Below are 17,306 nucleotides of genomic sequence, written 5' to 3' on the forward strand. Positions count from 1 at the left end.
TAGGGCTTTCATGCCTCCAAATATAAAGAAGTGAAAAAAGAATTGCTTGAAATAGAAGTTTTTCATTTTGTCGGTATTTCCTATTTAGTGGGATTAGATAAAATCATTTTTAGTTATATGTCAACTTTTACTTATTTTTCTAATTTTCTCTTTGATGGAAAATCATTTTTTACCCTTAATAAATTACTAACAAACGATATTCAACTAACAGTGAGTTAACGGAAGGATGTTTTAGGCTATTGTTTAAAACGTAAGGATGAAATGAGTTATTACATGAAACCCCAGGGATGAGAAGGATTTTCCCCTGGTATAAATATTTACTGTTAGATTTAATCAATAGTATAAAAATAAAAGTTAGTTAAGATAGTATTTTAATTTCAATTATTAAAAAATTATATTTACTAATTATCAAATTTGTTAAATGTGGCTTTTAAAGATTAATTAATAAAAAGAAACAAGTGTAGTCTATCAATACTTCTATATTTCCTTTTAAAATACATGTATTTTAATATTAACAAAACTCAATCTTAGTTTATCTTCTTATTATTATCTCCATTTCAACACAAATTTACTAGATTAATAAATATTGCAATAATTAATTCAAATCAATCTTCGGCAATGAGTAATTTTAAAAAAAAAAAGACAATGAATAAACTAAGAATTCATAATTATATTGCCCTAATTATAAATGAAAAAATAGGTCTAAATTAACATGTGCTGTTGAAGATTGAATAATCGATATTTGTTATTTATACTTCTGAATTAATTTATATATTTGTATTTTTAATTTTTAATTTTGATGGTAATTTAGAAAATATTTATGGAATTATAAAAAATAAAATTATATCCATGAACTTGAATATTATCTATTAATTATTAAGTAATTAGTTATTTATCCACTAAATTAAATCAATGGTGAAAATTAAAACATTTAAATCCAAAGGACCGTAATAACTCCATTGTCAATATTGTAAAAATTTATACAGTATTATAAAGAAATCCTTTATAAATTTAGATAATATTAATTTAAAATTAAGAATAATATAAATAATTAAATAAAATATTATTACATATACTACAATTTATGTTGCACCAACATGATATTACATTACAGTTTAATAACTTTAATATAATATATCATAATACAATACAGTTAATACAATATGATACAGGGTGTGTTTGGGAGTGAGGTGCTATAGCTTTTAAGCTGCAGCTGCTGTGGAGTAAAAGCTATAGATGTGGAGTGGAAGTTGATGGTGTTTGGTAAATGTGTTGTAGCTTTTAAGCTGCAGCTGCTGATGGTGTTTGGTAAAAGTGTTGTAACTTTTAAGTTACAGTTACTGATGGTGTTTGGTAAATTTTAATAGCTGTAGAGTGGATGAATATTTGAAATAATTAATTTTAAATAACATTATTTTTAATTGTTAACAAATCAATTATTTTTCATTCTTCAAATTATTATATTGACATACAATTACGATTTATTACTTTACAAATTAAATTAATATTTAATAAATCAAATTTATTTTTTTGCACAAGTTGTAGTAAATAATTTTTAAAACATATCATGGGTCCAATTATAAATAATTTTAAATAACTATTATTGACAATGCCAACCGGGCAGTGTACATGATATGCTTCTCCAAATTGCTTCGATTTGTACATGATATGATTAATCGAGTATTATTTACAATACCAAATATATCTAATAAAAATCATACAACAAAACAAAATTAAATTAAAATGTAATTAATTACAAAATTCGTATAAATATTTCTATTGTTGTGCCTCCATTAAACTCACAGCAATGCCATCTTTCTAGATTATTATATCTTGAGTTGTGCTACCAATTGTTTCATAACTTTCTTCATGAGATGCAATATGTTCACTAATACTATGACTTGGTTCATCTGACATTTCATCAAAATGATCATTATTTTGTGAATATCTTCTGATATAATTATGCAAGGCCATGGTAGCAATAACTATTTTCACCTGCTTCTTGAATGGATAGCTTGGCATACTTCGTAAAATCTTCCATGTATTCTTCCAAACCCCAAAAGTACGCTCAATAACACTTCTCAAGGAAGAATGCTTGTAGTTGAACAATTCTTTATAACCCATTGGTTGGCTACCTCTACGAAATTCAGGAAGGTGATATCTTTCACCTTTATATGGTCCTAAGTACCCACATAACTCCGGATATCCTGCATCTACTAAATAGTATTTTCCTAAAAATAAAAAGAAAAATACAAAAATAAATACACACAATCTAATCAATTGAATAGGTATATAAAAAAAAAAATTAGAAACACAAACCTGGAGGAGGGTTTGGAAAATTGAATGCAGGATTCGTAATAGTTGTTTGAAATACCCTTGCATCATGGGCACTGCCTTCCCAACCAGCCACTGTAAATATGAATTGCATATCAAAGCTACATACAGCCATTGTATTTTGAGTTGGTGTCCCTTTTCTACCAATAAATGGAATTTGATCCTCCGGAGATATTGAGGCAGGTATATGAACACCATCAATAGCACCAATACAATCCTAAAAGTATCACAAGCATACATACATTAATCATTTTATGAAGTGGATAGGTTTGTAAAAGAAAAATAATAAATTAAATTACTTTTATCAATTACCTTAAAGTAAGTCATATATCTTGAATCTTCATATATCTCTTTGGGAGTGGTAATAAAGTCAGGATTCAACGGTTTTATCAAATCTATGGACATACGACAAACATTATTTAATACCTTGTCAAAATATCTACTCACAGTCTCACCAGAATGTTGGAACCGCTCTATTGTTGACTGATTTCCTACACTTTGTCCTAGTATATACAAAAACATTCCTAACATCTCAGCGCCACATGTTCTCCTTGAACTCTTTAACCCATAATTATCTTCTAAGTCGGTGCATAATCTTAAAAATACATCATTATTCATTCGAATATGTTAAAGCACCTGCTTACATTTCCACCAAGTATTTCTATCAACCATTTATGTCTTGTTTGAGTAGAATTCATACAAGGCTCCTTATGGATAAATGTCAAATAATAATGATGCATCAAAACAGCTGTTACACAAACAAGCTGGTCAAACTCCTCTTCATAATTATCCATATTTTTATATCAAACTATCAGCTGGCTGAATTCAGAGTCCACTCTCAAAGTAGATTCATGATTGGGAATAATCTTTTGAATTTCATTCTGCATTGTTCATAAAAAGGGGGGGGGGGGGGAATAATGAAATAATTGCACAAGTAATTGGATTCATTGTTGAAATATGAAACGCCATTCAATAAAAGAGTAAAAAAAAAACATGAAAACACATGAAGTTTGTTGTCATGGTCAAAATGCATGATGTAATAAACACTATAGAGATAGTTTAAGAATACTTGTGCCCATGAGCCATGAGCCACGAGATATATTTTTATTATTTCTATTCTATTTTCAAATTTAAACTGTTTGTTAATATATCGAAAATATAAAAAAATAATTAATTTAGCCCAAACTAATCCAGGGGATCAAGGCAAAATGCAAAATTTGTCAGTTAGTACTCGAGTCTTCAAAAGCTAATTCAACTCCAGGAAATTAGCAACAATGATGCACTGCTAGGAACAACAACAGAAACGAACATTAACATTTACACAAGAGCAATCTCCGTTCTCAAACATCATTTGCACCTACAAATTAGCAAAATATCTATACTAAACAATGAAAGCACTTGATGTTTCTTTTCCTACTAAAATAAATACAATTTAATAATAAAAATAAGGGTTATACAAACACAAAATATGGAAGATATATTAATAATCATTTCATGCTATTATTTTTCCTCAAGCAAATAGTCCAAAAAAATTTCCATAAATAAGCCTCATGGTAAGAACAATGGATATATTTTACAAAATTTCCATAAATACGCCTCAAGCAAATAAATCAATAGCAACAATTCATATACATTGTAAATGTAATATAAAGTGTAATCAGTGAAAAAATAAAAAGTATTCATTCATAAACATAATTTACAAAATATTGTTTCATAAATACAATACATTTTCACTTTGTATTTTTCTCATAATTAAGCCATTTCAATTTGACATTTGGATCTTCTATCTCATTAAATAAATCCCTTTTCACTTTGTCCATAAACAACTGACTAGCAAATAACCACACTTCACTCCAGCCTCAATGTTTGGTAAAGAAGCAACCACTTCCAATGCTTTATAAATCTCTTTCCCACTTGTATCATTTTGAGAGTTTGAAGTTGTGTTCCTTTTCTCTATTGCATCAATGAGACGATCAAGCTGCCTTGACAGTTTTACAGCACCTCCTACTTTGTTCCCTTTTACAGCCACTCTTTTACCTTTGCTTCCCTTACTATCATCAGACACAATATACTCATCAGAGTCAGCAATACCCTCAACACGAAGAGATTCAGATGCGTCATTACTCTCTAAAGGAAAACCAGATAAGGGAACCCAAACATGCTCACCAGTAGCCACAGTGTTCATGAACATTAAATTTAATTTTTTCTCCAACTCTGGATCAATACCATTTTTCCGAAATCTACTGAATTGCGGATTTTCCTTTATTTTCTTTTCCCACCATTCCTCACTTGCATCAACTGTCCTCAACCTATGATTCCACCCTAAACTAGTTTCCTTGCCAATCAAATTCTTCCACAATTTCCAATCAGTTCTAAGAGAATCCCATTTATTTTTCATTTGAGTTCTGTTGTAATCTAATCAAGTTTCTTTAGTGAACTCCTTAATCAAATTTTCATATCCTTGGAAAGTCAAATGAGTCCCAGGACGATGTCCGGCATCCACCTCTTTAATGCATAAGTCACAAAATACATCTAAAGTCTGGGGGTTCCAGGCAGCCTTACTAGTTGAGCTACTAGACAGAATTTCATACACTTAAACCTAGGAAAAAAAAATATTTCTTTGTCAAACAACAATACAGGAAAAATAAGAACATAGAAGTTAAGAAAATTACTAGAATCTTGTTATGGATGGTGGAAGGAAAAATAATTCGGTATTAAAAATTTTTTTTTTTTAAAAGAAGACAAACCAGAACAATTTACTTTAGTTGTTACTTTACTTGAAATACTTTTAATCAAACACTTGAGTTTAATTTAATTTATTACTTTAATTTTGGTTTTGGATATATTGAGTCTTTGGCTAATGTCATTCAAGGCGGCTTTGTAGCTGAGTTGCAATGTAGATTCTTGGGTAGGAAAATGTATGCTTCGTTTACAATATTAAAGCTTTGCTGTGCATGCATTTCTTAGACCACCAACTCGTGCATCCTTTGAAGTTCAAACTCAAAATTTAAGTTTTAAAAGACTGCAACCTTGGCTAGTATATATATTCCTTTTCCACCAGAACTAAACCTCGACTTCAACCAAATGTTAATTAACAGTATGAAGTTTTGATCACTCGATGTATATAGGCCTAATAAGCTATTAAATATTCCTACAGTCATACAAATCTCAACTCCCTTGAGTTTTCTCGATAGATTCAAATAGAAAAGAACTGGAAACTCAAATCAAAATTATAGAATTTGAGGCAAATGAACACAACCCAGAAAATAGATATCATAAACACAAACTTTAAGAAAACAACCTATACCATTCATAAGTGCATACTATATATTACAAATTCCACCGGTAAATATAAACAAAATTGAAACTTGTTAAAATATCAGGGCATTAACTCTGCTCAAAGAAGTTTGAATTGGATTTTCATTAGGGGAATTTCATCAAACAGGGGCTGTGCATGTCTACAAAAAGCAACTACAAAAATAAAAACTACAATAAAAACAATGGTTACAAGCAAATAAATCACGCATGACCCATCACCCATCAATTTATTCTAAACGAAAGCCCCCACATTTTATGAATGAAAAGGAAGAAAATGAAAAATTGCATGTAATAGAGTAAAGGAGCACTAAAAAATGAACAACAGGTAAAAGAAAATGCACCGTTGACAGAGGCCCATGAGAGCGGCCGGTGTCGGAATCGCGCCGATGAGAATTTCGGTGTTGGAATCGCATCAATTGGAACTCCCACAGTTGGAATCGTGCTGATGAGAATGGGTGTTTAGGGTTTGTTTAAAAAAAATCGATTTGAAATGAAGTTTAAAATTGAGCAGGATAAAATTAAAATGGAATAATATATAAGGTTAATTTAATAATTTAATTTACAGTTGGGGAAAAAAATCTACCAAACTGCCAAAATTCAGCTATAAATATTACCAAACACTTTAGTAATTAAGTTTTGACAGCCCATCCACCTCACCACACTTCCAAACGGGCCCATGGTATGCTAAACACACCCTTAAAATAATAAATACCACACAGAAGAAGATGGTAAATATTAAGGAAAAAAAAATACATAAGTGTCTGCTAAGTAATTTCAATGCCCACCACTTAACGTGAATGTTTGAGCCATGGCCCTTTGCAATCCACTTGGGCCAGACCCACCTATTTACGTTGCGAGCTCGGGCACTGTAGCTCTTAAAAGAACCTGCGGCAACAAAGGCATGTGCCGACTGAGCAGTGCCGAGTACATTTTTCTATAATTTATCCCTAATCATGAAAATGATTAGTTAATTGAAAATGAGTGTAAAAAATGTTTCAAGATTTTGCTCACTCAAGATTCTCAATGAGCATGTCGTATCTTGATGGTAGCATTAAAAACTGCATTAATTATATGGAGGGAAATTACAGAAGAAAATGGGAGGAAAAAATCAACGTTGAAAAGTAGAACAAATTAAGACGGGAAATGCATACGGATTAATGAAGCAGAAAATTAAGTTGTTTCAAAACTTATCAAAGAAAATATTCGGGGCTGCCTGATACTGATAAGATAGGATGAGAGACAGAAATCTTGTTCAAAGCGCGCTAATAATAGGATCATGTGCATCAGCTGCCTTTGTTCGTGATTTTGGAATCAGTTTCATGCAGGTTCTTTAGTCCCACCGAAAGCAGATATTCGTTCTGCTTCTGAATTAATTTCAGGCAATGTTTGAAACTTTCTGTCTCTGTATTTGCTGCTGTGTGTCAGACTGGGGAGCTTTACCTCGGACAAAAACTATTTTTTCTGATGAATTTGCGGCATAGTCTGTTTAGTTGTAAGTCAGAAGATGGCTGAAAGAATTTCAAAACAATCTACAGGATGTTACAGGGTTCATATCTGAACAAAACAAAAGGCGTTACCAAAGACGAACCCAGAACAACATAAGAAAGACAAAAACGGTTTGCAAATCAAAATACACGCTAGTGCTTAAGAACACTTGATGACCCGAGAAAACTGGCAAACACAACCCGGTTATTTAAAGGCCTAAATAGAACTAAATGGATATCGTTTCATAATTAATTAACTTAAGCTTAAGATTCTAATTTTCCTTGACCAAACCACAGCAAAGCGATCTCAGATTTATTAGTCCTTGAACTGCCAGGGGTTGGGCTGCTATTACCACTGCTATCAGACCATGAAACCAGCGCCTTCTGTAGAACCCCAGATGGTGAAGAAACTGTAGTCGCAGGAGGACTATCAGAATCGCCATTTCCGGCAGCAGGAGACGGTGGACCAGAAGCAGAGGCCGGGACCGTGCTTGGCCTTAAGACCTCTGCCAGTGGCCCTCCTGGTGCCCAAGAATCAGGGTTTAACCAGCTTGAGAGTTGCGGGTTGGTATCACATTTATGGTCTTGACTAGATTCCACAAGGCCCAACCCCATTTGTAGTTGACCCATTTCCTCATCAATGGTGCTGTTGCCTCCCATTGAAAGACTTAGCGGAGAAAGGGAGAGATTCCCGCTTGAAGAGACAGAGCTTTTGGTACCAGAATTTGTATTGTGGATCTGGTCATCACCATTTGACACTCCATTAGCATTAGACCATGCGTCAATGAATACCCTCGGAACCAAATCTGGGTCAGTATAAAAAGGGCAATCGTTGCTCTGTTGAGCTTCTCCAGCACTAAAGCTTGCAAAGGAATTCAAATTCAGAGGCTCTTCTAGATGATAATGTTGATTAATATTAACAGGAGAAGCAGGGTTATTAATCAGATGATTCCATTCTGTGCCTGCAGCATTGGAAGGCAAGTGGACAGCTTCTCCTCTCATCATCCAATCCTTATCCAAGCACCTTTAATGCACCAAAAACACAAACCAAAAAATAAGGAACAAAACCCAACCACAAGAAACTAGGTATTTAAGAATGAAAAAAGAGAAAGAAAAAAACTTGAACTTGGACACACCTCTGTTCCCTTACATGAGGATGTGGGTATTGAGTGAAATTTCGAACAAACTGAGATGCAGAGAAATCAAGATTGTTGTTGTTGCTGTTGTTGACAGTGTTAGTGGTATTCAGTGGATGAGATTGAAGGCGAGTTTTTTTCTTGCTGTTGGGAGGAGGTTGAAGTTCCACAGGCTTTCTTGAACGTGGACGGCCTCTGTGCAGATGACGCTCACAGTATTTCTGGTCAGGCGCAACATCTCTCGAGCACCTCCATTTCTTGCCATCTGTTCTTCTGCATCTCCCTGGCTCTAGATCTCCTCCTTTTGACAACCTTATTAGATCCAAACCCACGGGAGCAGCAGCAGCAGCAGCTGAGTTTCTGTTTCTTGTGAAGGGAAAAAGGAGATCAGAGGGAACTGGAACAGAAGCCACCATGCACTTGTATATCAATGCTTGTCTCTCTAGCTCTGTCCACTGTGCATTTGTAAATGGAAACCCCATTCTTGCCGCCATACCTACCCCAAAAATAAAAAATAAAAAAAGATAAAAATAAAACAGAGATTGTTCATTGTCACAGTACAATAAAAGGTTACAGCTTTCAGCTCTGTCCTGAAAAATGAAATAAACATATAAACCTGGGGATTCATTAACAGTTGCTGCTGCTATGTCAAATTGAAAAGGCTGCAATGTCTTCATACTAGTACTACTACCACTACTATCAGAAGAAACATAACCAATTGTCTTGTAAATATGGTTGCTGCTACTGCTATTGTTGATGTTATTGTTACAAGTGGGACCTCCAGCAACAGCATCACCCCAACCAAATTCGTCTGATGGAGATGGACGGTGGCGATTGCTGCCAGCCTCTTTCACTTTCCCTTCTTCTGCCGCTGCCTCGTTTATAAAGCTAAAATCACATGCATCCATAATTCTACCACTCATCATGAATATGGAAAATCACTTCCCTATTTGGAAAACTGCTTTTCCCGTCAAATAAACAAACCCTCTCTCACCCAAGTGCCCAACTCAGAACACAAAGTTAGAGCAAGACCCTTTTTTTTTCTATATAATCAGATTTAAAAAAAAAATTAAAAACTTTTTTTTTAACTTTTATTTCTCAAAAAATAAACAGTGTTTCTGCCTCTCAGTAGCAGGGAACAGTTGTGGGGGTGAAGTGGGGGAATTTATGACACGATGATACAGGAATGGGTTGCCGCCATTCTTGGCCTTTGCTTTGCTTCCATGCTTCCAACATTCGCACCGTATTATATACTACTCGACAAGTTACCAAAAGCAATCTTTTTTTTTTTTTCGCTTTTTTCTTTTTTCTTTTTTTTCATCTTTATCTCTTTCATCATTTATTGGTGTATCTATCGTTTTCGGCATGTATAAGTCACCGTACTAAAATACTAATCCATGTATAATCAAATTGTAAGCGATTTTTAACCAATTTGTCTCTTTTTTTCGACCTGATTTCGAATTTTGAAAAAAATATTATAAAATCTTATAAGACAAGAAATATCTTAAGTATTAAGTAGAAAAATAAGTAAAATTCCTTTTTTTTTTTTTTCCTTTATGTTGAGAAATAACAATTTTTTTAAAACCTATGTTATTAAGTCTTTTTGTATGCCTGCTATCTGCTTGCTCTAGATTTACATTATGGATACATTATGCGTTACATACATATATGGAAAACATACATATTTAATAGTATTGACTGTAAAATTTTTTATACAGGAAATTTATTTATTTATTTTTATTTAAAATAAATATTTTATTATAATGTTGCTTCCTATGAGTCAATTTCCTGTATCTGCCTTGACTTATCCCCTTATTATTTTAATGGCACTCAATTACTCATTGACATTAAAAAGTTCATTTAAATTATACTTCAATAAGAGCAAATAACTACTACAATCATTAGAACCCTAATTTCATATTCATACTATAGCCGATTGCACAATGTTATGAAATCCTAAACATAAAAATTCTATGATTTCGTGTCTAGCTACTATAACTACAACACAAATCAGAATAATCTACTAGTTTTATTTTGAAATCTATCACTTAATAAATAAGTGATATGTAATAATTAAAATATAAATTAACAAACTCAAAGATCCAGATAACAATCTTTATTCTTCTTTTTAAATATATTAGTATATTAATTTAAAGAAGTCTAATATTATTTTATTAAGTAGACTTGACTGTTGAGAGTTGAAGCTATTATTTTGCGCTCAAATAAAAGAAAAAAAGAAATATATAAAAATAAAAGTTCCTTTCCCTTGGACACAATTACAAACACCTCAATTTTGTGACCATGAGCCTAATGATCACTGTCAGAGGAGAGAGGGATGGTGCCTTGAAATACGAGAGGGGACACCGGCCATATTCAGTTGATGCGTCAACTAATTGTCTCGGGGACTGTTTCCCATGAACCCCCACGCGCCCTTCCAGCTCATGGCTAACGCTCCGATCAGTGCACTGCGGCTGAGTGTTGACAATGGAACAGCACAGAAATTTGTTGATTAGACTCTTTTTAGTATAGGAAATAAAAATGTACTTTGATCTAGTCCTCATTGAAATTTTAAATTTTTGATTGAGATTTGAATGACATGAATTGTTTATTATATGCTGTATATTCTGTCACAAATATCATATTTTATAATTGAAATGTCATACAATAATGACTAACATGTTAAATATCATGCACGTATGATCAATATATCAGATATAAATAATTTATTAAATCGATTTATTTGTGTTTCTAAAAATTAAGATTACAAGATATTTAGAATCCCAATTCAGTTTTTGACCCAAATATAAAATCTAAATAAAATTTTATTTCAATCAAATCATATTCCTAATCAAAATTGAGGGAATTTTGCCATCCTAAAGTGCACACCATCGGTAAATCCACATCAATAATATAAAGGCGAGTGTGTTCAACAGTTTAGTGCAGAGCGTGTGGCCAGAGCGGGAGCCTCTAATGTTTTCTTGAAATTAATGTGAGATGGGACAAGACATGAGGTAGTGGGACACGAATGGAAAAGAGATGAAATTGTTGGGGTAAATTGTAGAATAATGAGATATTGATTGGAATTTGTATCATTTTTGGAAATATAAAACAATCTCAAAATACAAATTCAATACGCTTTTAAAATAGGGGGAATCCCGAACCCTTTCTTCTCATTGGGTGCGATTACGGCAATTTTAGTTGCATTTTTGTCCAAACGTTTGAATAATTAAATTCACTTTATCTTCTACAACCTACTAGCGATTATTACATGTGGAATTGTCTGTAATTATATTTATAAATAATTAAATATTACTGAGAAGTGAGAACTTTTTATTTAAATACCCAAAATTAGTGACAATTGTTGTTAATTGAAAATCCACTTTTAAAATGAATGAAAACAAAGACATAGGTTTTATTCTAATACTAGATGTGGGTAACTTTGTTGATTTGGTATTAGATGTGGTATTCAAGATTTTATTTTAACATTTAAGGTTGAGTTAGACGATCAAATCTTGTCAGAGTAATATTAAATTTTATCTATAGAAAATTTGAGTATTTTTAAATTATATTTAATGTTACTTACAACTATTAAAAGTAAGGTAAAAATAAAATATTAATCTCATATGACCATTTGCATGTTCATTTTTACATTATTTTTGTTGATTGTAAGTAAAAAAATTTTAAAAAATTATTCGATCAACTATCGAGAACAAGTTTTAATGTTTTAGTTTAACGTTGGGCTTGTATCCTTGATTATTAAGGGTCTAAGTTCCAAAGTTCTAATTTTTACAAAAATTTAAATATTTTTCTCTCCATAAATATGAGTAGGATAGATATCTTAGCATTTAATGGACTCAAATTTTTGAGTGGATCGTGATATAACTTTTAAGAATACTAAATGTGTGTATTATTTGAATTTTAATAAATTTTATATTAAAGTCTCCATAAATTGTACCTAGTAGAAAAAATAAAATAACTTAAAAAAAAAGTCGAATTTATGGTTGGGGAAAGACATTTTATCAAGAAGTGTGAAAAAGGGCATTAATTAGACAAGAAGACTCGAGAGTCCAAAACGAAAATGCCTTTAATGGGAGCAGACAGCTGGATGAGAGAATGGGATGTCCTCATCACAATTGTACAGATTATCATAAACAAACAAGCCACAACCCAACAACCTTCTCCCTGCGTTACTATCATCTATTTGAAGCAAATTGTAACTTTTACTCCACCGTTGATTTCTTCTCTAACAGACGGTGGGCAGAGCATGTTATGTGCAGCCCGTACGTTTGATCTTATCATATCCTTTTTCAAATGGTTATAGGTTTATACCATACTGCTTTTGACAGTGTTATTAACAAGTCTCCATGTGAGAGACAAGACAATGGAATAAAGAAGGTTGTGTGTGTGGGGGGGTTGGGGGGGGAGCCGGGGAGGGGGGTGTGAGTGAGGTAGATATAATGATTTCCAAGCTGAAGATATTAGCTACCACCACCAAGGAAACAACTTGCATATGGGCCTACAATGTATCATTTGTTTTGATTTGATTTTGTAACTAAAGAATTGTACGTACATTATTATTTTGAGGAAGCACGTGAATAGATGTTAGATAATTAATGGCGTTTTTGTACCAAAAACTCAAAATAGGTCAATTGGTCATGGTCCCCTTTCTATTGCTTCCTTTGCGGATTTCTTTCATTCTCTCACCAACAATCTTTGCCTTGCAGCTAAAGTGTTTAGGACCACTCCATGTAGGGTCGGTAAAATGTGCTACATTCTTTCAAGAAGAACTTAAAAGCTCGAATTTATGTGCTACATTTTTTTAGAAATTTTTTTATTATATTTTAGAAAATTTTATTTTTATTTGACTAGACTTTAAAAATTGAGGTAAAAGAATTTAAAACTTTAAATATATGTCATGGGATTGTTAAACAAATATTAAAAGGTGTATTTTAATTAAAATAATATACATCTTTTTTGGCATTTAACAGGCTTTGGGACCAAGAGTAGGCTTTTTAGGCTGAGTGACAAAAAAAATTTTCATGGTTGAGTCAAGCTAAGCCCAAAAGATGAACCAAATATATATATAAAAGGTGGAAGGTTAGACTGAACCTTTACTTGTAATATGAATAAGAGAAAATGAACTAAAGAAGGGGATAGAACCAAAATCTCTAATAGAAAGCCCAATAATATGTAAAGGCAAAAATGCCAATAAAAAACAAGTAAAATATCCGAACGAGAAAAATTTATCTCCGAACATGCATAGTCTCATGAGCATCCAAACGAAGAATCCCAGACAAACCACTTGGAAGATCTCCATTAGCCCAAAAACCATTCACAAGTCTAATGAGAACAAGCTCAATTTGCCATGAAATCAGCAACACAATTAACCTCGCAATAAACATGCCTAATATAGATTGAAGGACCAGAAGATAAAGTATCGACTCGGCTAAGAAGATAAGCAAAGTACCATGACACAGATGCATGAGAAGCAATCTACAAAACTATAGTCGTTGAATCGAACTCCACCTCAAGAACAAAATAACCAAGCTGAAAGGCAAGATCCAAGCCCTTGTTAACTGCCATTAGCCCAGAGAAAAGAATCGATTGGTGCCTAAGAAAATAAGCAGCTAGAACCACACCCTAATGATCACGTAGGACACTACCCATAGCAGACAAACCAGAATTACCCTGAGTGCAACCATCCACCTTAAGTGTCACCACCACAAACAGCAACCTTAACCAAGAAACCAAACTAACCTGCTAACGGGGAGACAAGATAATCCGCAGACCCTCCCCAAGATGAGGGTCCAAGACACCCCTCAACCAGGGCGTGTTAAAACCAAATGAAGAACTTGTAAGCTTAAGGTCAAAAACCATCTTGTAAACACCAACATCCATAACAAAGGGAATAAAATCAAATCTAAAATCATATCAAGCCTTTCAAACATGCCATAAGATGAAGCATGGAAGGAGAGCCCGAAAACGCTGCGAAGAAGACATGCATCATTGCCAAAAAGCAAGTAAAACATAGGGAGATTAAAAAGATAGGTACCATAGCCCAATCGTCAAACAAAATTACCACCAAACCTAACTAATGGGCAATATAGAAATAAAAGTCTAATTATCTCAACAATCCGGCCATAGGAGTACCAGGAAACTATACAAAAACCCCTCAAGCACAAAGTATCATTTGTGGCAAAATCAAAAAAAAAAAAAAACCATTTAACAACTGCCACGGAAAAAAAAAATCCTAGAAGGAATATGTCGTTGTCAAATAAAAAAAATACCTGATAAACATATAATATATACATATTTTATCCTTAATTATATATTTATTAATTATTTTAATTAATTAAATTATTTTATTAAACAAGAAATTAATTAGAGACTATGGATAAGAAGTGCATCAACAAGCTCAATTTGGGAAGCATTAAAGATCATATGATTTTGGGAGCAACTGGTCTAAATTTACACGTGGAATTCAAAGCAAAATAACCAAAATTCTATTAGTTTCAAATCCAGATCATGCATGCACGTGAATGAATTAAAGAATATGTATACGAGCTTGGCTTCTTAAAGCTTGTTAGCCAACTTTTAAAAAGCTTTAGGATTTAATTAAATTAAATCGGTGACTTAGCTTCCAAGAACTGTTAATTCAAGTTAAAGTATTCGGCTAAGTTGTGCAATATATATAGAGAAGCAAACCAGCCGATTATACAATAGATATCAAGAAGCTAGAAAATCATGAAAGCAGACGGCAGAGGGGCGCAGTCGTCCTTTAAAGTTTTCGATGGCTGTTTTTATTTACTTAATTTATTGCTCACTATTTAAAGATAAAAGATATAGCCACAAATTCTTATACAAATTTATTTTGTACAAACTGATGTGGCATGATAAAATTAGTTGAATTAAACATCTTTTGGCCCACATGATTTATTTATATTATTTTATATTTACATTCAACCAATAAATTAATGACACATCAGTTTATACAAGATAAGTTTGTATAAGAGTTTGTGTCTGTATCATTACTCCTATTTAAATATGTCTAACTCAATAAAATAATAAATATTTTTATTTAAATAATTTCCTACATGTATTATTTGATGATTATGATTCGTATTTCACATGATTGATAGAATAATTATCTTTTCATCTTTAAGATTAGGGATGGGCATGAATTGGGTTGAATAGGGTTTGTGAAAATCTAATCTAATTCACTATTGTATGGGTTGAGATAAAATCAGCTTAGCCCAATAAATAAACATGTTTAACTTAATCCAACCCAACCTTTGAATCATCGAGTTGGGTTGGGTCGAGTTGTGAAGATTAAATCAAAATTAAAATTAAATAAAGAAAAAAATATGAATCTTGAAATGAAACTTAATAAAATCAAATACAAATCTATTATAATATGAAAATGCCACTGACCGTGCAGTGTTCGATAAAGAAAGCCAAAAAAGCAATTATCTTAAAATTAAGAAAATCTTGACAATGGGCTTCTAGACTTTAGTCCCGGTTTCCCGCATCTCTTTTTTGAATTTCAAATTCAAACCTTTTAGGCTGCGTTTACTTTTTAGATTGGAGTGAGAATCCTGAGGAGTGGGAATCCTGAGATTAGGAGTGTGGAGTGGGAGTGGGAGTAGAATGTTTACTTAGACTAAATGAAAGTATGGATTGTCAATCAGAATCCCAATTATTTGTTTACTTTGTCTTGGATTGAGAGTAAATTATTTTAAATTACAATTTTATCCTTATGTAAAGAATTTGTAGTTTTTAAAAAAAATGAATAAAAAATATATTTGTACAATAACCTATTTATTTTATCATTAATTTTAATTATATAAAATACTAATTATTTTTAATATTTTTAATGATGTAAAATAAAAATTTTATGAATTTTATTTTAATTTTAAAACTAAAAATTATTGGTAATATTTATTTGTATAAACAAAAGACAATTTAAAATGTTGGATTATACTATTACATTGTGCCATCGTCAAGAAAATTATTTTTCACAACTTTGATTTTTCCATCCTGTTGATTTTTTATTTATCTATTTTTTCAAATTTTATGTGCATACACAACTTGTTCTAAATATGAACATATCAAGGCATAGGGCAGCCATCAGTTTTGATGCCTGGACCTATAGGCTATTTTGGTAGACAACCTTTCTATCTTTTCCAGTGGCTTTCCAGTAGCCAGCTTTGGTGGCTCTATTTGTTCTCGAGCCATTCGGGTACTTTTGATCCCTAGGACAGAAGAAGAACCATTCCATATCTCGTTTTGGAAGGAATGATTTCTCTGCAAATTTACCGTTGGAAATTCATTTTGTTGAATTCTCAAATCAATAAGATTAAGGTAAACAGAATGACCAAATATAAAACAGCTACTCACTACTTTTTTTCTCATTATTGTACATGAAAACTTAAATCCCATAAAATTGGCTTTTAGTACAAAAAGTTAAGGCCCCATGTGAAGAAAGATTCTAACAGGAATCAAATAAATAAAACAAACAAAAAAGTACTTTACAAAGCTAAAAACAATTAGACTGCAGCATAAAGTAAATCAATATAGCCATGAAAACAAAATTAAATATAGTTCATTAGTTCTATATAATTTCAAAGGCCAAAATATATTACATAGCACCTCAAGTCCAAGGTTCCAAAATAATATTATATAAGAACACATCTCTAAAGTTCCAAAATAATATTATACAAGAACACATCTCTAAAGTTCTAAAATAGTGTGTTCATTTGACAAAACACAATCCAAATTTTCAAAGTACCCAAAGGACTGCATCTCACAAACCACGACCAATTTTTCGAAGAATATACCCCTTTTTCAGCTCATTGGGCAAGTTGAAGAACACACGTAGCATATCATGTTTGGTTGCCAAAATATTAATCGCATCTAATATTTTTTACTCACCTAAGCCTTTAATCTTACATATTTCACCATACAACCTAGCTTGTAAATCAGATAATTCTTTGTCAGTAGTAGAAAGTACGGGGCCACTAAGTAGTCTGATTTC

The 17,306-nt window shown here is 32.2% G+C and overlaps 3 protein-coding genes across 4 annotated transcripts in view; all 3 read right to left on the reverse strand.

Moving 5' to 3' along the window:
- Positions 1-1,818: 1,818 nt before the first annotated feature.
- LOC112099585 lies at positions 1,819-4,732 on the reverse strand. The gene is made up of 4 exons (XM_024187000.1): positions 4,177-4,732; positions 2,647-2,729; positions 2,320-2,551; positions 1,819-2,231 (listed from the first exon to the last, which is right to left on the reverse strand). The coding sequence occupies exons 1-4, from the start codon at positions 4,730-4,732 to the stop codon at positions 1,819-1,821; spliced, it is 1,284 nt and encodes a 427-aa protein (XP_024042768.1).
- A 2,078-nt stretch (positions 4,733-6,810) lies between these two features.
- Positions 6,811-9,545, reverse strand: LOC18045974 (growth-regulating factor 2). 2 transcript variants are annotated; one of them, XM_006441154.2, is made up of 3 exons: positions 8,889-9,542; positions 8,273-8,768; positions 6,811-8,160 (listed from the first exon to the last, which is right to left on the reverse strand). In XM_006441154.2, the coding sequence occupies exons 1-3, from the start codon at positions 9,196-9,198 to the stop codon at positions 7,401-7,403; spliced, it is 1,566 nt and encodes a 521-aa protein (XP_006441217.1). In that variant the 5' UTR covers positions 9,199-9,542; the 3' UTR covers positions 6,811-7,400. The 2 variants fall into 2 exon arrangements, with proteins under 2 accessions (XP_006441217.1, XP_006441218.1); XM_006441155.2 differs by having other exon boundaries at positions 8,273-9,545.
- A 3,970-nt stretch (positions 9,546-13,515) lies between these two features.
- LOC18045976 overlaps positions 13,516-17,306 on the reverse strand; it is a 5,975-nt gene continuing 2,184 nt past the window's right edge. The window contains exons 3-4 of the mRNA XM_006441157.2: positions 14,062-14,192; positions 13,516-13,718 (exon numbers count right to left, since the gene is read on the reverse strand). Of these exons, the coding sequence (XP_006441220.2) occupies positions 13,516-13,718; positions 14,062-14,192 (334 nt within the window). The remainder of the gene's footprint in view (positions 13,719-14,061; positions 14,193-17,306) is intronic.

Source organism: Citrus clementina, unplaced genomic scaffold (assembly GCF_000493195.1).
Source record: "Citrus clementina cultivar Clemenules unplaced genomic scaffold, Citrus_clementina_v1.0 scaffold_3, whole genome shotgun sequence".
NCBI classification, from domain to species: domain Eukaryota; kingdom Viridiplantae; phylum Streptophyta; class Magnoliopsida; order Sapindales; family Rutaceae; genus Citrus; species Citrus x clementina.

Coding starts and splice junctions, on each gene's coding strand:
- LOC18045974 (XM_006441155.2), bottom strand. CDS start 9,198: ATGATGAGTGGTAGAATTATGGATGCATGTGATTTTAGCTTTATAAAC. Junction 8,161..8,272: donor CCTCATGTAAGGGAACAGAG/GTGTGTCCAAGT, acceptor GGTGCATTAAAG/GTGCTTGGATAAGGATTGGA.
- LOC112099585 (XM_024187000.1), bottom strand. CDS start 4,732: ATGAAAAATAAATGGGATTCTCTTAGAACTGATTGGAAATTGTGGAAG. Junction 2,730..4,176: donor TGAGGCTGGAGTGAAGTGTG/GTTATTTGCTAG, acceptor GTATGTCCATAG/ATTTGATAAAACCGTTGAAT. Junction 2,552..2,646: donor GATATATGACTTACTTTAAG/GTAATTGATAAA, acceptor TGATACTTTTAG/GATTGTATTGGTGCTATTGA.